The 23,051-nt window shown below is 40.4% G+C and overlaps 1 protein-coding gene across 4 annotated transcripts in view; it reads right to left on the reverse strand.

Annotated features, from left to right (window-relative positions):
• The window catches only part of GPSM2 (G protein signaling modulator 2), an 80,245-nt gene that overhangs the window by 39,848 nt on the left and 17,346 nt on the right, over positions 1 to 23,051 (reverse strand). The window contains exons 1-2 of one of the 4 annotated variants that reach the window (XM_023196233.1): positions 14,055 to 14,325; positions 5,440 to 5,743 (exon numbers count right to left, since the gene is read on the reverse strand). In XM_023196233.1, the coding sequence (XP_023052001.1) occupies positions 5,440 to 5,495 (56 nt within the window). In that variant the 5' untranslated portion in view covers positions 5,496 to 5,743; positions 14,055 to 14,325. Of the gene's footprint in view, positions 1 to 5,439; positions 5,744 to 14,054; positions 14,326 to 23,051 lie in introns of those variants that run through there. The other 3 variants (XM_023196235.2, XM_023196234.1, XM_023196236.1) reach the window with 3 other exon arrangements.

Genomic DNA, 23,051 nt, shown 5'->3' on the forward strand with positions numbered 1-23,051 from the left:
AATACAACCTTCTCAAATAAAAGAAAAATAACCTAAGATAGGCATTGCTACAGAAGGAGAAACTGATGCTGAGACAGGTTAAATGACTTGCTTAAGGTCATGGGATGGCAAAGCTGAGATATGAAAATTTGTCTTTATCTCCAAATCCAGTGGTCTTTGCATCACTCCATGTTAACTTAAACCATTCAAGAAAGCACATTATTAACAACTACATTGAGCTAACAAAATTAAAGAATTCAACATCATATCTGTATTCCTTCACAACTTACGTGCAATAATCTTTTACAATATTAAAGTATTGAAATGTTTATTATTCACAGTAAGAAGCATAAATGACATTTCCCAAAGAAACACAAAACCAGAGAAACTAGTGTAATGAACCCAATGTATCCATCTTTCAACTTCAATAATTACATATATATAATCAAAATATTATTTATTCATTCCTACTCCCATTGTTACTCTTCCAACCCCAGATCAGTCTGAAGTACATTCTGGAAAGCATATGATTTCATTTGTAAATACTTTAGTATATATCTTTAAAAGATTAATCTTTTTCAAAAAATATAATCGCAATACCATTATCACACATAAAAAATTAATAATTCCTAAAAATCAACCATATAATTTTTTTAACTTAGAAATAAACTGTACTTTGCTATCAGTCTCCACCTTCTGAAATAGGTGCAAAATATTTCATTAAAGCATTCTGATGTCCCCTTAGGAGGTGACTTAGTGTCCCAAGAAACATTCCATTTCAAAATTACAAATTCATTGTGCCACAGAAACTCCTCCAGGGATAGATGACGACCTCCACAATGGAAGAACCAGATGGATAAAACACTTCGTAAGTATTTACTAGAGCAGAAGAATAACTTATACTAGCCTATGGCCTAACATAAAGAGTTCAAATCATTACCCCCAATTATACGACAATCCAATCAATATACAGAATGCTGGTCATAGAGCACTGATAAAGTCAGGGATTTGTTTGGTATAATCCTATTACAGACAGTACCAATTTTTAAGTTTCCCTTGGTGAAGTCCTATAGCAATGTGCAACCATGTTTGATCTAAAGTGTATCATGGAAAAAAAGACAATTCTAAGATCTTCCAACAGGCAGAGGTACAAGCCATTCCTCCTTATCTACTGCTCTTACCATATTAGATAGCACAATACTATTCAAAACATTCAGCAAGACAAACATCTTATTATGTTCATATTCCACTGAAGTTCAATATATGCCAGAGAACATGCTAATTATCATGGCTGCTGAGGAGCGACCATAGCTGAGGAGCTAATGCTCAAAGGGAGAGGTGAGGAGGAAGGCAGCACCATAAAAACAGATTCATTTAATTTTAATATAGTTGGTGGTGCTAAGAAAAATGCGCAGATTGTAATATGAGCACATGGAGGCCACAGAGCCTAACTGTGGAGCTTAGAAATGGTTTCCAGGAGGAGATAATCTCTGAGCTGTATCTTAGATATTGAGTAGAATTAGCTAAACAAAGAAAGTGGGAAGGGAATTCAACACAGGGTATAGTATGAGCAAAGACACTGAGACATAAAACAGCACGACATGCAGGAAACCAGAGCTCAAAGTGCAAGTTGAAGAATGGCAGGAAGTAAGGTCCAAGGAATAGGCAGAAGCCGGATAATGAAAGATCTTGTGTTCTATGTTCAGCTTGGCTCAGTGACAAGGAGCCACCCTAGGTTTTGAGCAGAGAGGTTGCATGGTTAGCTCTCTGTTTTGAGACTGAGCCCACTAAGTGACAAATCAAAACGATGGGTTCCAAGAAGTGAAGAATGGAGGGAGTCTGGAAGGAAGATCCTGAGGATCTCAATTTATAGCTATGGTGGTGTAAAAAGTAAAGTAGAGGTTCCTCTTCAAAGACTTTCCTCCCCATCTAATTAGGAATAAATAGTAACTTCTCTTAGAAGCAAAATTTATTCAAAGACCTGTGCTAACATTCTTAAATATCTGCTAGCCACAATAAGGAAATCAATGTACTTTATGTTCTTAGCTCCCACAATTTAGCCTAAGTATTTGCCCTAGCATGCTTATACTGGTCCAAGCATTAGGTCATAACCTGTTCCTCTTCCTTCTTTAAAAGTGTTTTTACCTTTCTCAACATTCCACAAGTTACTTCCTCCTTCATTTGTTCCCCTCTACCTTTGCCTCTTTTAAAAAGTTCTAAGTTGCTAGCCACTCGGGACAAATACAGAATGTGAGGTCTCGTTCCAGCCAATGGAAACCAGACACAGCAGTAGGGTGGATGCGTCAGGTTATAAATGACCCTGCCTCCTTTGTTCAGTGTACTCTCGTGGCAAAACTGCTGGTGAGTGTACCCTTTCTGCAGGAAGTAAAAATGGCCTTACTAAATACATTTATGTTCAAGTGATATTTCTTGAACAAGGGAACAAGCATTTCATACAACTGGAAGGACGCACATGAGTAGACGAATCTGAGAAACATTTAGGAGATGAAACCAGCAATACTTCATGCTGGATACAGAATGAGAAAGGAAAACAGTATATAATTCCCAGGTTTCTGGAAGTTTATGTAACGGGTAGGATGAAAGCATTTCATATATTAAAATCTCATCTTAATTACCTTAAATGTCTTCCATTTTATTTTACTTGAAACTCTTTTTTAATAGAAATGTCCTCATCTTACCTATGTTAACTTCCTTGGCATGAACCTTCCTAACATGAACCATTTACTCTACAGGATAATAAATCTCCTAAAAAGGGCAGGTGCGGTGACTCACGCCTGTAATCCCAGCACTTTGGGAGGCTGAGGCAGGTGGATCACCTGAGGTCAGGAGTTCGAGACCAGCCTGGCCACATGGCAAACCCCGTCTCTACTAAAAATACAAAAATTAGCCAGGCGTGGCAGCGCACGCCTGTAGTCCCAGCTACTCAGGAGGCTGAGGCAGGAGAATTGCTTGAACCTGAGAGGCAGAGGTTGCAGTGAGCCAAGATTGCACACCACTGCACTCCAGCCTGTGGGACAGGCTGTGATACTCCATCTCAAAAAAAAAAAAAAAAAAGAACATATTCCCTAATCACCTTACTAAATGATTATAATATTTAAGTTTGCATTTTGCATTTATTTTATCATTTAGTGCAATTACCAGAACTTCCAGAATAAATGTTAATAATCATAGTGCAGATAGCCTTGTTTTGTTCCTAATTGCATTAGAGATGTCATTAATATTTTATCACTAAATATTAAACTGGACATTGGTTATCATGTTCACAAAGTACCCACCTATTCCGGTTTTATTTAATACCCATTCCTTCAAAATGCTCATTTACAAAGGCTGAGCTCCACACATGGATGGGGGTGGGCTGCATGCTCTCACAGACTGTCACTGGGTGCATGGTGTCTGTGGGTGACACTGACTAAGCAGCCTATCTAGAAGGATGCAATAGGAAGGACTGTATGCAACCCTCCAGGAGTGAGGAATGAGAATGGCACCCTGGCTTGCAACAGGCAGTGCCGGGGAGGATGACAGGTAGTGGCGTTCTAGGCCATCCAAGGAATAAGGGCCAAAGTCTGGGAGGCAGAGGAACCTATGGGGTTTGGGGAATGGAGGGTGTGATGAGGAGGTATGGAGGGCAATGAGGTGGGCAAGGCCAGGAGATGGGGACTTCACACTTGGTGTTCTGGACCTCGACGTGCAGAAGGGTTACAGTCTCGGAGTCCCAGGGTAAGTGTATGTTACGTTCTGGAGAGAAACTTTCTGAAAACCTCGAGCTCTACCTCCCCCACCTGTCTGTGTGGTTTTTTAGAGAGTTGTGTCTGTTACAGGGCTTTTTCTCCTCCTTACAATGTTCAACCCACATTTTAAAAAAATTTGCATTAGCTGCCAACATTTCAGAATTTGGAGACAGCATATTAAAGATTTACATTCCCAGCTGGGCTTGGTGGCTCATGCTTGTAATCCCAGCATTTTGGGAGGCCGCGGCAGGCAAATCACTTGAGGCCAGGAGTTCAAGACCAGCCTGGCCAATATGGCAAAACGCTGTATCTACTAAAAATACAAAAAATTAGCTGGGCATGGTGACACACACCTATAATCCCACCTACTCGGTAAGCTGAGACAAGAGAATCGCTTTAACCTGGGAGGCAGAGGTTACAGTGAGCCAAACTCATGCCACTGCACTCCAGCCTGGGTATCAGAGTGAGACTGTTTCAAAACAAACAAACAAACAAACACACACTTCAGATTTTCAGATTTCCTGTGCTCTCCTGAAAAATCAGGAAGACCTGCCCACTCTATACCTTCATTCTGCCCAGCTATCACTTACTTCCTGGCTTGCTTCACTCCTTTCCTGATGTGTATGTCTGATTTGGATCCTGATCTAGATCAGTGGGAAGCATCCCCCACAACACACATACATTTGCATAACATATTATATATAAGGTGTAGCCAAAGGGAGTGTGCTGTATTTATGAAAGATACTTGTGGATGCAGAACAAAGTTGGGAACACTGGTCCCTACAATCTGCAACCTTTTACCTGGAATGTAGACAGTCCATTTGGGCATCCAAGGGAACACTGCAGGTCCTAGAGGAGCCAGGCCATTTCCCTAGGGCCCATGAAGCTTGTGAGAGAATGTGGGTGCCTTTCCTCAGCCTGACTTGCTTTCTGAAGTAAATTAGAGATTACCACTACTTCATGTAAAACTGTGGTCTTATGTATTAAATCAGCAAAACAACACAAAATGTCACTAGACATTAAGCTTAAAAATGATATTTCTTTTGAGCAGTGCTTATTTGTATTTTAATAATAACATACATTAATGTGGATTAGGTAAATATTTAAAATAGTAATAATGGTAGTGAAATAAAATTTCCTTTAAAGATAAAACAAAAAGCCAGGTGCAGTGGCACACACCTGTAGCTCCTGCTACTCTGGAGGCTGAGGCAGAAGGACTGCTTGAGCCCAGGAGTTTGAGACTTGCCTGGGCAATATAGTGAGACTCCCATCTCTAATAATATAGCAGTTAAAAAGTAAAATTAATAAAATAAAAAAAAAGGAAATGAGAAGGGAATCAAAACAATACACTACCAAAAATAAAAATAAATCAAAAATAAAAAGTTCATTTCTAAAAGATCACCACTAAATTACAATTCAAACATATTTCATTTACATATTTGCATTATATAAAAAGTTACAAATTATAAAGAAATTATTCATAAATTCTTCCAGAGAACATTAAACAAACCATAGTACACAATTGGTCTCTACTTCCATTTTTCTATAGAAAGGACACAAAAACTTACAACAAAAAGAAAATATTGTCTACAGACAATACTATGGCTGGTATATTTGAGTATTTTCATCTGAAACTTGAAATGGTCATCAGAGTTAAAAACATTTTAAAATAAGGATTAAAGGTCATCCATTAAGACAGCAATAGTCTTACCTGTAACGAACATGAAAAGAATGGTCTTCCCTCATGCTTATCAGATTTTCCTCCATCAAGTCATATTATAAGCTGAATAAAATGAAATTATTTTATTTTGTGCCAATCCAGTCCTTTACAATGTAGAATTATTTGTAGAACATTATCCGGTTAGTATATGAATGAGTTGGTGTTAATACATCCTAAGCTCCTGTTTCTTCTTTATTAATAACGAAAGGAGGTCAATGTCAGACAGCTTAAAGGTTCAAAATGTGTCCCAAATCCTTGCATCTCTGGCCCTTTCAGCAGCACTTCAGCAACATTTCTGCAAAAGGAATACAAGATGCTTTGCTTGAAGTCCTATTTTCAAAGAATAACCTATAGTAACCCTGAGCTGTACATAATCACAAGCTAACTCCACAGACTGCTGTCATGTCAATCACTATAGAAGACAGCACAGGGCTTAACTGTCATCATGGAGCTTCTAAATAGAGGTGGGAATAGATGAGATTTGAGAACTGTACTTTAATTTTTAAAATGTTTGAAATTTAATAATTTTATGTAATATTTTCTGCTATAAACAAAAAAGAATAACAGTAGGTATCATATAAGCATCTAAAAACAAAAGGGCCACTTTTAAAAACTACTACTAACAAATCAAATGAAAATTCAATAATTATTTGAAATAGTCAACTCCAAACTCAGTAAATTTATTTCTTCAAAGAAGATATCACACTGATACTTAGGTTATAGTTGGATTCATTTGCTTTCAAAATATGTTCTATGTAGACTCTTTAAGGTACAAAAGAAATTTGGGAAATATGTATATGGTAAAAAGAATGACACAACAAATATTTATATAACACCATTCAGTTTAAAATAAGAACATTACCACTGCCTTTAAAGTCTCCTGGGTAGTCCAACCTAACCCATCTCCTTCCTTTTCCCTTTAAGGTGATTTCTAAACTGAATTTTGTTCCTTATTCCTTTGCTTGTCTTTACAACTTTACTACAAATGTCGGTATAGTCCTAGATAAGATACCATTTAGTTTTGTATGATTTTGCTGAACATTATGTTTCTGAGATTTTTCTCAATTGTTGTGCATAGCTACAACTTGCATGTATATTCCATTGTATACCAAATGTATTTTTCATTCTGCTGTTGATGGACATTTTGATTATAGTTTTTTTGATTGCTGTTACTAAAAGTATTAATATTCACGCCACGGCACTCCAGCCTGGGTGACAGAGCAAGACCCTGCCCCAAAACAAAATGAAACAAAAAATTACCATGAACACTGATATTAATAACTCAATGTACTAGTTAAGGCCAGGTGCAATGGCTCATGCCTGTAATCCCAGTGCTTTGGGAGGCCGCGGCAGGTGATCACTTGAGGTCAGGAGTTCAAGACCAGCCTAGCCAACATGGCAAAACCCTGTCTCTACTAAAAATACAAAAATTAGCCAGGTGTGGTGACGCACGACTGTAATCCCAGCTACTCGGGAGGCTGAGGCATGAGAATCACTTGAACCTAGGAGCCGGAGGTTGCAGTGGGCCAAGATCATGCCATTGCACTCCAGCCGAGGTGACACAGTGAGACTCTGTCTCCCCCCACCAAAACAACAACAACAACAACAAACCTTCAATGTACTAGTTAAGCAGCTAAAGAGAGAATGATAAGCAGACAAAAAATAATAAAGAGAAGTTCAGAGAAAAGGAGAATAAAATGAGCAGCTCTATAATGTATCTAATAGGAGGGTGAGAAAGAAATAGAGGAATAAAGGCAAAATCTTCAGTGATAAAGACTGAGAATTTTAAAATAAAAACAAATCTATACTGATACATTAGACAGAGCTACAGCACATCAGATATAAATTATAACCTCTGAGATAACAGTTGAGAAAGACAAAGAAGGATATACATATGCATATATGAGATAAATTCATAGATAAACAACCATAAAGTCCTGGAATCTCAGTGTTACAAACAATCCTAGAGATCAGTTAGTCCACTATTTTACTATAGCATTCCTACATAGGTCATAAAGCAGCTAATCCTAATTTTGAATATTCCTATAAGAAAACTGTTCCATACTTTGAGCAATCCTTCCATTTCTACCCATTTGTTTCACTTCCTTCTGCTGCCATATACAATAAAGCCCAATTCCTCTTCTATATAATGTCCTTTTAAGTATTTCAGTTATAACATAAACCAGACTCTAATGAGTACTCACTGCTCTGTCAGTTAAGTACAGCTAGAGGTTAATAGGGAACAGAGCAGTAAGGTGAGAGGAGGGAAGGTAGAAAGAAACAGCCTTGGGAATACTGACGAAGTTTCCTAGAGGAAATGAGGTTTTCATATTAATAACAAGTTTAGCACACAAGAAACACAAAATATTACTCCTCTGATCCCTTCCCTTGGCCAACAAAGGAAGCACTATCTTTTGTTGTTTTGTTTTTTAGAGATGGGATCTTGCTATGTTGCCCAGGCTGGAGTAAAGTGGCTATTTACATCACAATCATAGCACACTGCAGCCTGGAACTCTTGACCTCATGTGATCCTCTCGCTTCAACCTCCCAAGTAGCTGGGACTACAGGTGCACACCACAGCATTGGCTAGGAAACAGTATTTTAAGAAAGAACAAAAAGGTAGCAGCTATCAACACATCAAATCTCTTTTCCTTTTGTTCAGAATTCCATTGTGCCTTTTTTCCTTAATAAAAAAATTAATAAAGGGAATTAGTATGGACACTCATAGCAATAGCTCCAAAGTGCATCCAGATTACACAAATAGCTAAACTGGCAATGAAATTATCTCCCATTATCCACTATGAGGTTTGGGCTGTTATTTATAAAATGGAGCAGAGAGGTATTAGAATTAATTTACCTGAGAATTAAATTAAATTATAGTAGGCCCTCCAGATCTGTGGGTTCTGCATATTGGATTCAATCAACTGCGTATCAAAAATATTCAGGAGGCCGGCGCGGTGGCTCAAGCCTGTAATCCCAGCACTTTGGGAGGCCGAGACGGGTGGATCACGAGGTCAGGAGATCGAGACCATCCTGGCTAACACGGTGAAACCCCGTCTCTACTAAAAAATACAAAAAACTAGCCAGGCGAAGTGACGGGCGCCTGTAGTCCCAGCTACTCGGGAGGCTGACGCAGGAGAATGGCGTAAACCTGGGAGGCGGAGTTTGCAGTGAGCTGAGATCCGGCCACTGCACTCCAGCCTGGGCGAGGGAGCGAGACTCTGTCTCAAAAAAAAAAAAAAAAAAATTCAGGAAAGAAAATGAATAGTTGTGTCGTGTCTCTACTGAACATGTATAGACTTTTTCCTTGGCATTATTCCCTAAACAATACCGTATAACAACTATTTACATAGCATTTACATCATATTAGGTATCATAAGTAATCTAGAGAGGATTAAAAGTTTGTGGAAAGATATGTATAGGTTATATGCAAATACTGTACCATGTTATATAAGCAACTTGAGCATCCATGGATTTTGGTATCCTCAGGGGGTCCTGGAACCAATTCCCCACAGATATTGATATTAAATGTAAATATTTTTCTCAGCTAGGCCAGGTGGCTCACATCTGTAATCCCAGTGCTTTGGAAGACCAAGGTGGGAGGATCACTTGAGACCAGCAGTTCAAGACCAGCCCGGGCAATGTATAAGACCCTGTTTCTACAAAAAATTAAAAAATCAGCCAGGTGGGGTGGACTGTGCCTATAATCCCAGCTACTTGGGAGGATGAGGCAGGAGGATTGTTTGAGCCCAGGAGTTGGAGATTATAGTAATCTATGATCACACCACTGCATTCCAGTCTGGGCCACAGAGTGAGATCCTGCCTCTAAAAAAATAAAATAAAATATTTTTCTCATCCATGAGTTCTTAATGAAATTCTAAATTTTGCAATCATTATAAAATGTTAATTTCATACTCCTTAAGAAGAAACATGTAGCATTTACATGTTTAACAAATTAATGAATAAGTAAATGAACATAAAGTTGCAAAATACTTTACTTGATGAAAACTGCATGTAGAACCATTTTTAAGACTATCAAAATAAGCAAGAAGACAGAATGCTATTCACTATTTCAATAAGAGCAATTTATAATATAGTCTTACTATTCTCAAGGGAAGAATATCCTTAAAAGTGCCTCTTACATTACAATCTCCATAACAATTAGGTATCACTTCACACAAAAAAAATTCACTGAACAAGCAAGCAATTCTTGATTCATGATTCATGTTTCAAGAACTCTGTAGCCAATTTAGCAATAATGTGTTCACTCATGTTCCTCATTACATGGAGTTAACAAATCTATCTCCTTGATACAATGCGTGTGTATGTAGTGTAAGACTAGTAAAATTTGCAACAAATATTAAATTACAAATTTGTTCATTAGGATAAGAAAAATTAACCACAGGACCAAGAATTGGAAAATAAATGATAGGTTTGTAAGGATACTGAGAAGTCATCAAGTTCAACCTCCAATCTTCATTATTATTTACAACTAACAATCTGCAAGGAACAAATCTGTTTCCTAACAGCATCTTCCAAGCAATGCTCCAAAAACTGCAAAATTAACAAAATTGCTAGATCACAGCATCTAACCATAAAGAAAAGGCAATCATTTTTTCCATATCCCAGGAATTGACAGAAACATACAGAAAGATCAACTAGTACACAACTCTAACTGCCTCGCATTTAATTATCTAATTAGAAAGTCAAAATAGACAGACTTCATTTAGACAGCTAGGTGGACTTTCAGGCACTGTCCAAGGTATGCAATCAGAGCAGACAAGAAAAGCTCTTTATCAGAGATCCTAGCCCTGCTTTACTCCATTGGCAGTAAAAAGTTTGCAAACCACGTTACATTTTGTGCTTCTTTGAATTTGTCTAACCTATCTGATCCTGATTGCCACTTAAATGCCAATAACTTTTGGTCTGTTTCTTTGTTTTTTTGTTGTTGTTGTTGTTTGTTTATTTGGTCTGTTTCTTTCATCCATGGAGCTATACAAACTGGTAACATTCATCAGACAATAAATATATAATTTACTTTTCTTGCCTCCAGGTTAGATCATCTGAACTATATATAAATCTTTTTGGTAAACATAGCCATTTATTACTACCAATGATGGTCATCAGCTTCAATCAATTAATACATATACATGATAATTTTAAAGCTCAACAGTGAAATAGAAAGGAAATGGTCCTTTCCACTAAGCATTTTTTTTTTTTTTTTTTTTTAAGAGATGTAGTCTCACTCTGTCACCCAGGCTGGAGTGCAGAGGTGACATCTTGGTTCACTGCAACCTTCACCTCCCAGGTTCAAGTGATTCTCCTGCCTCAGCCTCCTGAATAGCTGGGATTACAGGTGTCCAGCACCATGCCTGGCTAATTTTTGTATTTTTAGTAGAGACAGGGTTTCGCCATGTTGGGCAGGCTGGTCTCGACTCCTGGCCTCAAGTGATCCGCCCACCTGGGCCCCTCAAAGTGCTGGGATTACAGGCGTGAGCCACCACGCCCGACCCAAACACATTTTTAAGCAGAAATGAGTTCCAAATGCGGAAATATTATAAATGCTTAGAAAGGGTCCCTAGAGAGTTTGAGTTTAGAATTCTCCATAGCAAAATATATTAAGCATGATTTTGTCTTCTCTTCCCAAAAGTTATCAACATTCTGTGGGAAAATAAATGTTTCTATTCAATAATGTTTTGAGATAATATGGGAAGAATAATTCTAACTAAAAAGGACCAGGGAAAAATTTTGGAAGCAAGGAAGTTTGTACTGCACCTTGAAGGATGGGTCGATCTTATTAGCCAAATGAAGGAAAGGCATTACAGTCAAGGGAAAAGAATGGCTCGAGAAAAAGGGAGAGGTAGAAATGCGCAGAATGTGTTCCAGGATAAGCACATAATGTTCAGAGTAGTGAAAGAGAAGTCTGAGAAGGTAGAACAGTAACAAATTGTGAGGGACTCTGAATATGTGGCAGAAGCATATATTCATATTCAGCCTTTTTTTTTTTTTTTTTTTTTTTCTTTTGAGATGGAGTCTGGCTCTGTCACCCGGGCTGGAGTGCAGTGGCGCGATCTCGGCTCACTGCAACCTCCGCCTCCTGGGTTCAAGCGATTCTCCTACCTCAGCCTCCTGAGTAGCTTGGATTACAGGCGTGCACTACCACACCAGGCTAATTATTGTATTTTTAGTAGAGATGGGGTTTCACCATGTCGGTCAGGCTGGTGTCAAACTCCTGACCTAGTGACCCACCCACCTCAGCCTCCCAAAGTGCTGGGATTACAGGCATGAGCCACCGCGCCCGGCCTCAGCCTTTTATTTACACAATGGGGAACCTTGCTGGTATTTTTTCCCCACAAAGGAATAGCCAAGTTGGATCTCTGCTAGGAAGATAAACCAACAGCAACAAATAAGGCAGGAATGGGGAGGAAAGAAAAATACAACAAAAACACCAGAAACAACTACTGAATAGCAAGCATTCTCTTGTCATCTCACAACACCAAAGACATTGCTTTGCACATAAGAGATGCCCAACAAACTTTTATTTCTTGTCTAGGAAGAAGATAGGAATTATGATGAGGCCAAAGACTCCTGTAACAGCGAGAAAACTGGACTTTAATACATTTCTTTTCCACAGGAAAGATTATATTCATATTTATGTAAGAAACTCAGAAAAGTCTTACTCTTCACTTATGTTTTGTATAAAGATGATTAAGAGGATATTGAAAATATAATGTGATTTATAAGATGATTTATAAGATAATGAAGATAGTTCCAACAGAAAGACTGAAATATTTCTGCGAAGCTACAACACACAGCACTTAAAGACATCTTTAAAGTAGAACTTGTCCCTACAAATGGAATTCAGAGACACCGCAGAGATTTAAACAGACACACAGAAGCAATACAGTATGTGCTTTGGGATCAGCCCATGATTTGAAATCTCAGCACAGTGACTTATTAGTTATATGATCTTACGCTAAACTCTCAGTTGGTGTGGGCATAATGACACTTACCTAAAATGTGCTGTGATAATTACAGACATGATTTATAAAGCACCTGACCCAGCACCTGGCTCTGATACATAACAAAAGTACTCAACATAGTGCTGTAGTAATAACAGTAACTGTTATTATAAAATAGACAGATTTAATATATATTCAAATAAATTTAGAATAACCTAAATCTATGTCACGTTTTCAATTTTAAAATTCCAGAGAATTACAAAATTTTAAAGATAGATCTTAGAAATATTTTATGTTTATGAAAAGGTCATTTTTAAAACTACTATATCTTATCACTGTTTTAATTAGTCTAGTAACCAAGTCTCAGATTTATATTAAACTATGTCTGTAACACCAAATGTCTGATTTAAGAACGTAAGAAAATACAACTAAACTGCTTATCTGGCCAGAGAGGATTTTGGAGACATGCCTCTACAACAACATCAGGCAACTTTTTACTTTGAAACTGCTCCAATACTTAAATTATAAATAATAGCCTGGGAGATAGCTTATGAAAACGACTCATGGTAGTTGTAAAGAGGAGTAGGTGTTAGACCACCCCGATCCCTAAGGTCCCCCTCTCCTTACACACACCTTGTCAACCAACAGTGATCTACCCTTTTTAATGTTGTTTATTTACTTCTAAACAATCAACTAAAGCTGCTCCTGAATAGTGAGAACCCAAGCAAAAGTGGTATTTATCAGAAGCAATCACACCGGCTATTATCAGGCCAGAAATCTTCGGAACACCCTTCTAATGTGGCAGCTTGAAAATTCAGCTCGGTTGGTCCTGTTAACTTCCAACACACCCCACGAAGGCTCCAACGCAAACCCGACAGAAAGGAAAGCCAAGAACCTACTTCGTTTAATTCTACAGTGAGGTTAAATTATGCATCAAAGGCAAATAAAATTTCCATCCTTACTCGTTTTCTTTAACCAGAGTTCAAATGCTACTAGTTCAAATGCTCTAATTGGTTACTATTAAAACAAGGAAATTACAGATTTTTTTTTCCATTTTTTATTTGAAGGTATTCTATAGATTTCAGGAAAGGGTTTTCTTAACGTTTTATTTTTACTCACACTTTTTGCAGCAACTACCAATTTCTATGGTAAATCGACCAGTGGGTGCCCAAAAGTTCACTAATTGAAACACGGTCAACGCAGGAAGCGCCTGACTCCAAGTGATTGCAATCATCCTCGGATTGCATTCCACGGGGATTCGGGCTTTAACTCACAATTTGTTACTCACACTCAGAGTAGTAAGAAGTCGCAGGACCCTAGCATACTTCTTACCTTAAAAAAAAAAAAAAAAAAAAAAAAGACTCGGGAGTGAGATTCTTACGCTTTACTCTCATTTTAAGACTTTCCAACAAAAAAGCAGCAACTCCTCAAGCCGAGTTTCTGGTTTCTTGAGCATCGACGCCGCGTCCCCGCAGCGCCCACAGGTCCCGCAAGTCCCCCGCCCGCCCTCCGCCCAAAACAAAGGACGTCGCCCCCAGACCTCTGGACACAGAAGCTCCACACGCACGCACACGCACCCCTCCCTGTCACCTCCCTCCGAGAGCCCCTCAAACGCCTCAGACCCCTCGTCGCGGCAGCGCTCACCTCCCGCGGACCGGCGGGTCCCGGGTACGCGGTGAAGGTGCAGCGGCGGCCGCCTCGGGCGACAGACGGGTGGTCACGGCCCCTCCCCCAGGCAGGGGCACCGCAGGAGGCCGGCGCGCCCCCTGCTCCCGCCCCCGGCAGGTCACGTGGGCCAGAGCTCGTAGCGCCCCTCGCTTCCCCGGAGCGTCCCTCCGCCACCTAGGGGTCCCGCCGCTCCGCCGGCCTCAACGCCGCCCTCTGCGCCTGCGCCCCGGCTCCAGGCGCTCCATTCAAATCGACAACGCCCCGCGTCTTTCGGACCGGCCAATGGCTGGCTGCGCCGCGGGGCGGGGCGGGGCGCTGGTTGCCCCACTCTTCGCAGTCCTGGCGACCCGTCTGCGTGTCAAGGTGACAGGGGACTTGGGAGCTTGGTCCTCCTCTGCTCCGGGACGTGTCCTCAACCCTCAGATTGAAGTTTCTTTCCTGTCCCTTCTTTCTTCTTCAGACACTAAAAAGTAGAGCAATAAATATTGTCCAGAGTTGGCCGGGCGCAGTGGCTGACGGCTATACTCCCAGCACTTTGTGAGGCCGGGGCGGGCGGATCACCTGAGGTCGGGAGCTTGAGACCAGCCTGACCAACATGGAGAAACCCCGTCTCTACTAAAAATACTAAATTAACCTGGAGTGGTGGCTCATGCCTGTAATCCCAGCTACTCAGGAGGCTGAGGTGGAGAATCGCTTGAACCTGGGAGGCGGAGGCTGTGGTGAGCCGAGATCGCGCCATTGCACTCCAGCCTGGGCAGGAAGAGCGAAACTCTGTCTCAAACAAACAAGCAAAGAAACAAACAAAAAATCGTACGGAGCTCAGATAGGGGCTGGCCTAGATCCCTTTAAAAATGGAGCGCAAAACCAGCTCCGCCTTTTTGGAAGACTTGGTGCTGCCCTGCAGAATGAGTGTCCCAAGCGGCAGATGCGGGATGTAGAAGAAAAAGAGGCCTCTGTGGAAGGAACAGAGGGACCGTGTGAAAGTCTGAACAAGGCAGCCTCAGTTCTGGAGGCTGTGCCACAATCTTGGCGTTTCCAGCTGTTGGAAAAGCAAACTTCTGTTGACTGCAGAATCGCTAGTTCCCAGGAATATTGGGTGACAGTTTTACTCAGTTTCAGCACCTACATTCTAAAGACACTGGGAAGAATAAGTTTTATTTCCATTCACCTCTCCTCCATGTCAAGGTGGCCCCAAAATAGTAGTCACCTTGTAGTTTGTTCTTCACAAAATACCGGCAGGGCGCAGTGGCTCACATTTGTAATACCAGCACTTTGAGAGGCCGAGGTGGGTGGATCACCTGAGTTGGAGACCAGCCTGGCCAAAATGGTGAAACCCCATCTCTACTAAAAATACAAAAATTAGCCGTGCGTGGTGGCGGGCGCCTGCAATCCCAGCTATTCGGGAGGCTGAGGCAGGAGAGTGGCTTGAACCCAGGAGGCGGAGGTTGCAGTGAGCTGAGATTGCACCACTGCACTTCAGCCTGGGCGACAGACCGAGACTCCGTCTCAAACAACAACAAAAACCAAAATACCAAGACCAGAGTCTCTCGGGGTAAAGCATATGATGAATTTACTTAGATTATTTCTCAAAGAGATATTTCTCTTCTGAAACGAAGTTTAAATGTTTCTACAGGGTAAAGCCTATGTTCAAGAAAACTCTGGGTTCAGTATCTCTGTGAATGATGGCCATCACCAGTGATCGGAGCAACATTTCCCATTAGGTGCATGTTATGGCAAATTGCTTAAAGGAACAGCTTTGTCATCAAACTAGACCTGGGTTTGAGTTCCAACTCTGCTACTTACTTATCTGATTGACCTTGAATGAGTTATCTTCTTTAGTCTTAGTTTCCCCAACTATGAAACATAATAAAGCCTCTTCTAATAAGGGTAGCTATGATGCTTCCCTAAGGTAAGGTTGTTAAGTGGTTGACATAGGGCCTGACACATAGAAACTGCTCCATACTTGATACCTATTATTATTATTATCAACAACCATCGTTAATATCAGGTTCTGGTAAATAACAATGGAATTGGTTGGCTGTACTGTTTCAGAGGTAGGTATTCCTTCTTAATCATAAATTCTTTTAAAGTATGGATACTGTGAAAGCCACAGAGGAAGTTTTATATATATATATAGAGAGAGAGACAGGACCTCCCTCTGTCACCCAGGCTGGAGATATGGCTCAGCAGCCTCAACCTCCCAGGGCCAAGTGATCCTCCAATCTCACCCCACCCCTACACCCCAGTAGCTGGGACCACAGGAACTTGACACCATGTCTGGCTAATTTTATTTTTCAGTAGAGAAAAGGTCTCACTACATTGCCCAGCCTGGTCTTGAACTCCTGGGCTCAAAGGATCCTCCTGCCTCAGCCTCCCAAAGTGCTGAGATTACAGGCGTGAGCTCCCTCACCCAGCCGCAAGTAAAACATTACATTCAACATGTCCAAAATTATTTCCCCCTGCAAATCTTCTCTTACATATGTGATTTCTATCTCTGATATTAGTTACTTCCATCTTCCTAATCACTCAAATTGAAAAATATCTTTTAAATGTCATAAGTCAGATTATGTCACTCTCCTACTTGTAAACCTTTAGTGATTTCCCATTTAATTAAAAATAAAATCCAAACTTCCTATTGGGGAAAAAGGCCTTAAGCCATCTTGCCCCTGTCAATTTCTCTCTTCTCTCCTGTTTTTTTCCTCCTGCTGCCTCACTTTCTTCCAAGTATACAAGGCATTCTTCATGCCATAGAACGGACTAAGCCTCAAGGTTCTCTCAGGACCTCCTCTCTGCCTAGATTTTCCTCCAAGCTCTTTAAATGGTTGGCTTCTTTTCATCCTCAGCTCTCAGCTTATTCATTACAGTATTCAGCAAGTATGTATTAAGTTTCTGCTGTGTGTCAGCAACTGTTCTAGGTACAGGGAATATAGTAGTGAGCACAACAGAACACAGCCCCTGATCTCTTGGAGCTCAACAAAAATAAATAACAAGAAAAATACCAGGACTGGGTGTGCTCGCACCTGTAATTCCAACACTTTGGGAAGCTGAGGTGGGAGTTTGAGACCAGCCTGGGCAACATAGCGAGACACTGTCTCTACAAAATATTTTTTTTTATTAGCCTGGTGTGGTGGCACACACCTGTAGTCTCAGCTACTCAGGAGGCTGAGGCTGAGGCTCAAGAGTTCAAGGCTCCAGGGAGCTATGATCCAGCCACTGCATTCTAGCCTAGGTGACAGAGCCAGACCCCGCTTCAAAAAAGAAAAAAGAGGCTGGGCACAGTGATTCACACCTGTAATCCCAGCACTTTGGGAGGCTGAGGAGGGGGGATCACACGGTCAGGAGATCGAGATCGTCCTGGCCAACACAGTGAAACCCTGTCTCTACTAAAAAAAATGCAAAAAATTAGCCGGGTGTGGTGGCAGGCGCCTGTAGAGGCTGAGGCAGGAGAATGACATGAACCTGGGATGCTGAGCTTGCAATGAGCCGAGATCGCACCACTGCACTCCAGCCTGGGTAACAGAGCGAGACTCTGTCTCAAAGAAAAAGAAAAAGAAAAAAGAAAGAAAAAGAAAAATATCAGGTTATGATAGGTACCATGCAGAGAGTTAAAAGAAGGGTGATGCGAGAGTGAGTAAGTGACTATTTCAGATTGGGGGCCAAGATAAGGAAGTCCTCTCTGAGAAAATGGCATTCAAACTGGGATTTGAATTATGAGAAGGAGGCAGCCTTCAAGCAGACTTCAGGGAAAAGCACATTAGGCAAAGGCAGCAGCCAATGCCTAATGTGATTTGAGAGCTTCGTGGACTTGAGAAACTGGAGTAAGGCCACTGTGGCTGAAGTAAGAAAGAAGAAAACATACAAAAGGCAATGTAGGCCTTTGTAAGCCAGGGTAGTGAGTTTGGACTTTATTTTCTAAATATTATAGGAAGTCAGTGGAAGGTTTTAAACATGGGAATAACTTCATCTTATTTTTCTATATATGTATATGTGTGTGTATTTTTTTTTTTAGATGCAGTTTTGCTCTTGTTGCCCAGGCCGGAGTGCAGTGGTACAATCTCAGCTCACTGCAACCTCTGCCTCCAGGATTCAAGCAATTCTCCTGCCTCAGCCACCTGATTAGCTGGGACTACAGGCCTATGCCACCACACCTGGCTAATTTTGTATTTTTAGTAGACAGGATTTCACCATGTTGGTCAGGCTGGTCTTGAACTCCTCACCTCAGGTGATCCACCTGCCTCAGCCTTCCAAAGTTCTAGGATTACAGGCATGAGCCACCGTGCCTGGTCCTGATTTATATTTTTTAAAAAGCACTCTGGAACAAATCCAGAACTTGAGACATTCTACAACTAGCCCAGACTCTTCATAAATGTCAATGCCATGAAAAACAAACTAAAAAAGGCACATTAGTCTTGTTGGGGATCCTGAATCAGAGAGAGAGAGAGAGACAGAGAGAGAGAGAGAGAGAGAAAGGGATCTGTTTAAAAACATATTGTGATCTGCTCCATAACATTTATGTTTAAATGCCTATTTTATGCCAGGAACTTTGCTGGTTGCTGGGAACACAGCTATGAAGTTTTTACCACACCACTTCCACAATACTAGATGAAACCCCCTGGTGCTCACACTGCTGACAGGCTTCCTTGACCATTTTCCAGTGTGTTGGAGTAGGGGGAGAGCACTGAGAATGTACATAGCCTCACAACATGTGGGGTTGTTAGGATACGCCAAGCTTTGCTTTAAGATGAAACCAGGGTCGCTAGACTTCCCTGAATTATAAATGACCACACTGAATCAAGGCAAACTTGAATAACCAAGTAAATAACATTTGTTGCTTCCCTCCCCCAACAAAATCTATCAGAGTAACAGTGCTCCCTTGATTAAAAGAAAGTTAGAAGATTGGTTGTGTAGTTTCCTCAGCAAGAATGTGGACTTGATAACTCCATCTTTTAGAATACAAGATTGGGCATGGTGGCTGATGCCTTTGATCCCAGCACTTTGGGAGGCTGAGGTGGGAGGACTGCATGAGCCCAGGAGTTGGAGACCAGCCTGGGCAACATAGTGATACCCTGTCTTTACAAAAAAATAAAAATTAGTCTGATGTGGTGTCATGTACCTGTGGTCCCAGATGCTTGGGAGGCTGAGGTGGGAGGATCACTTGAGCCCAGGAGGTCAATGCTGCAGTGAGCCATGATTGTGCCACTGCACTCCAGCCTGGGAGACAGAGCAAGGCCCTGTCTCAAAAAATATATATGTGTGCACATATGTATATGTGTGTACATAGATATACACATACATATGTACGTATATATGTATGTACATATGTACACATATGTAGGTGTATTGTATATATATATAAAATAAAAATAGAATAAAAGAAGGAAAAAATGAGGGCACGGAGTAGGTGAGTGAGTAAGAGCTTTCCAAAGGAACAGCTAAGAAAAAGAGAATGGGAAAGAGACTTCAAAATGCAGGGAAACAGCCTGCTAACATGCCCTAATCTCTCATGTGAAATCTAGAGTAAACCAGTAAATAATAGCTAAGATTTATTGGTTCTAAATATATGCCAAGCACAATTCTAAACTTTTTTCATGTTTGAGGATTATACCTGGACATTGACTGATGTAAGGACTAAATGAATGAATACATATAAACTGTTTAGAACAGGGCTTAGCACATGTAAGTGCTAAATTTTGCTATCATTATTATTTTGATTATTATTTAATCTCCACAGCAACCCAATGAAGTAGGTACTAACATCATCCCCATTTTACAGTATCTTAGGTTGGTTTCCCTAGAAGCCAATCCCGAGATGGGATTTGGATCCCTATAATTTATTGAGGGAGGATTCTTTAGGAGTAACCCGTAAGGGAGAGAGTGAAACAGGATAGGGAAGGGGAAAGATCCAAGAAAAATGGATCTTAGGAAATCCTAGCTGTGATCTGCTCCACTGAGGGAGGGCTCTGGAAACTAGAGCATAAACCAAACTGCAGAATTAGCCCCCATCTTACACAAAGGTGTTTGTACCTTTGTATCAGGATAAAGTGGGGCGTAACCCTCCCCCAGGTGTGGCTGCCTTCCCTAGTGTGGACTCTCCAGAGAAAAAGGCACCTGTGAGCTCTAGCTGCCAACCTCACAACAGTGGAGACACAGGTGTACTGGCCAGTAAAGGGTATCTAAACAGGGCACCTAACACGGCATCCACCAAGGCTAGTAAATGGTAGAACCAATCTGTCTCAGGAGCCATGCTTTTACTCTCTCTACATATACTGACTTAAAAATTCAAAAGGAAAATGACAAATGGAGACCTGTGTTACTGACAAAGAGTTAATACCAAATACTTAGTATTTAAATGAAATTACCTTACAGCCTAACCTCTTACAATGAAATAACCTCAAAGAAGAAAAAGACAACAACCCAATAGGGCAAAGGACAAGGACCAGCACTTAAGTGACCACAGTGAGCTCACATACGAACTTCAGCTTCATTATTATTAAATAAATGCAAACGAGAACAACAATGGGACTCCTTTTTTGCCCATCAGACTTTAGATTTTTAAAAATCGTGTTACCCGTTGTTGCTGAGGATGTGATGAAACAAGTCCTCTCATAAGCTGCTGTTGGAGCTGCAAATAAGTATGATCATTTTGGAGGGAGATTTTGTAATATGTGTCAAAAGCCTTAGTACCTCTTGATCAAACAATTCCATTTTTTAGGACTTTACCTACATAAACAATCAGGCAAATGTGCAAAATAAATGCACCAGGAAGTATATCATACAATCATTTTTAATATTCAAACATTTGAAACCACTTACATGTCCAAAGGATCAGTGAAAACAATCAAGTCACCCATACAGTGGAATATTGTGCAGCAATTGAATTTATTTGCTAGCTAAGATGCATATTGGTTGACATGGAAAGGTATTAACAATGTATTGGATTCAGTTCTTTTAGGAGCAGATTATAAAGTACTATAAGTATTAATGTTTTCTAATATGTTTTACAGTGAGCATGTATTACTTGTAATTAAAAATCTTATTGTAGATAATAGCTAAATGTGCAAAGGACAGAGATAATTCACAAATGAAGAAATAAAAATGGTTAATAAACATGAAAAATGTCCAACTTCATGAATTATTGAAGTACTACAAATTAAAACACTAAAATACCTTTTTTTAATTAACAAAGATTTTAAAAAATTACAATTTAGTGTTGCAGAGAGCATATCAATATATTATTCCCACACTGTTGATGAATATGCTTGTAATCAATTTTGTTTTTGTATTAAGAGCATTAAAATACTTATATTCTGTCCTAATACTTTCCCATCTAATAATCTATCCTAAAGAAATAATTAGAAATACAGGCAAGGATGTTTTACTGTTGTGTTATTTTAAAATATTGAGGCCAGCTCACTCCTGTAATCCCAGCACTTTGAGAGGCTGAGGTAGGAGGATCACTTGAGTCTAAGTGTTTGAGACCAGCCTGGGCAACATAGCAAGACCCCATCTCTACCGAAAAATTTAAAAATTAGCTGGGTATAGTGGCACACGCCTGTAGTCCCAGCTACTCGAGAGGCTGAGGTGAGAGGATGGCTTGAGCTGTAATTGTGCTGCTGTACTCCAGCCTGGGTGACAGCAAGAACCTATCTCAAAAACAAAAAAAGAAAATGTTGAAAACTCGGATATACCCTAAATGTCTGTCATTAGGGAAATGATTATAGTATAGCCATGTAGTGGATATAACTCTTAAAAACAAGTATTCATTTCAAAGTTTTTAATAACTTGGGGAAATGTTCTTGACATTAGATGAAAAAAAGCATCGTATGCAATTTTTTATGTATTATGTCCTCAAAACACAAGAAACAATTACAATGAAGCATTGTCTTTCTATACTTTTTTCGATTTTTCACATTTTCCACAATAAGCAGATAAATATAAAATATAAAAAAGTTAAAAACTGGCTGGGAGCAGTGGCTCATGCTTGTCATCCCAGGACTTTGGCAGGCCAAGGCGGGTGGATTTCTTGAGTCCAAGAGTTCAAGACCAGTCTGGCCAACATGGCAAAACCCCATCTGTACTAAAAATACAAAAATTAGATGGGCGTGGTGGCATGCACCTGTAATCCCAGCTACTTGGGGGGCTGAGGTGGGAGGATAACTTGAGCCTGGGAGGCAGAGAGTGCAGTGAGCTGAGATCACGTGACTGTACCCCAGTCTGGATGACAGAGTGAGACCCTGTGTCAAAAAAAAAAAAAAAAAAGTTGAAAACTAAGAAACCCCCTGTGGATTTGTACATATTTCCCACACATGCCTCTCTCTATCACTTCCTTCTGGTATCTTTCTATTATAAAAAAAAAAAAAAGGTATGAAAAGAGATTAAGTGCTTGGAGGAGACAGATAATACAGATGTTAGCGGTTGGGTAGAGTGGAGAGAATCTGTCCTGAGCTGGGGTGACCAATCATCCCGAGACTGATAGGGTCCCAGGATGAGGGACTTCCTATTTTAAAACCTTGAGGAGTTGGCAAAGGCAATTGAGCATGGAAACCCTTGAGGACTTGTAGATCAAAGATGGTAGGTTTAAGAAGCCTGTCTGAGAAAGAGAAGCAAGTAAGTAGCTTAGGGCTTTAACCAGGAGACACTTCTCTTTCTTTACAGGGTTGGTGAAGATATATTAATACCTTTTAGTGTTCACTAAAGTTGAGGTGGGTGCTATCGCTGGTTAACAGCAGATCTAGAGGCTGCCTTTGCTTTGCCAGCAAAGCAATCAAGTGCTCTTAATTTACATGGTGTCAGGTGTAAAGGAAGTTGCAAAGAAGTTGCCTAGTAAAACTTCATTACTACCATATTGTTCAAAAACTCAGTAGGGTGGCTTGCTTAGAAAGGAAGCGAGACTCTTATGATGACCCTAGAAGTCTTCCATGTACTTAACTTCTAAGAGTCCGTTTGCCTTTAGGGTAACATGCTTGCTCAGAT

The sequence above is a fragment of the Piliocolobus tephrosceles genome, chromosome 1 (assembly GCF_002776525.5).
Source record: "Piliocolobus tephrosceles isolate RC106 chromosome 1, ASM277652v3, whole genome shotgun sequence".
Lineage (NCBI taxonomy): Eukaryota > Metazoa > Chordata > Mammalia > Primates > Cercopithecidae > Piliocolobus > Piliocolobus tephrosceles.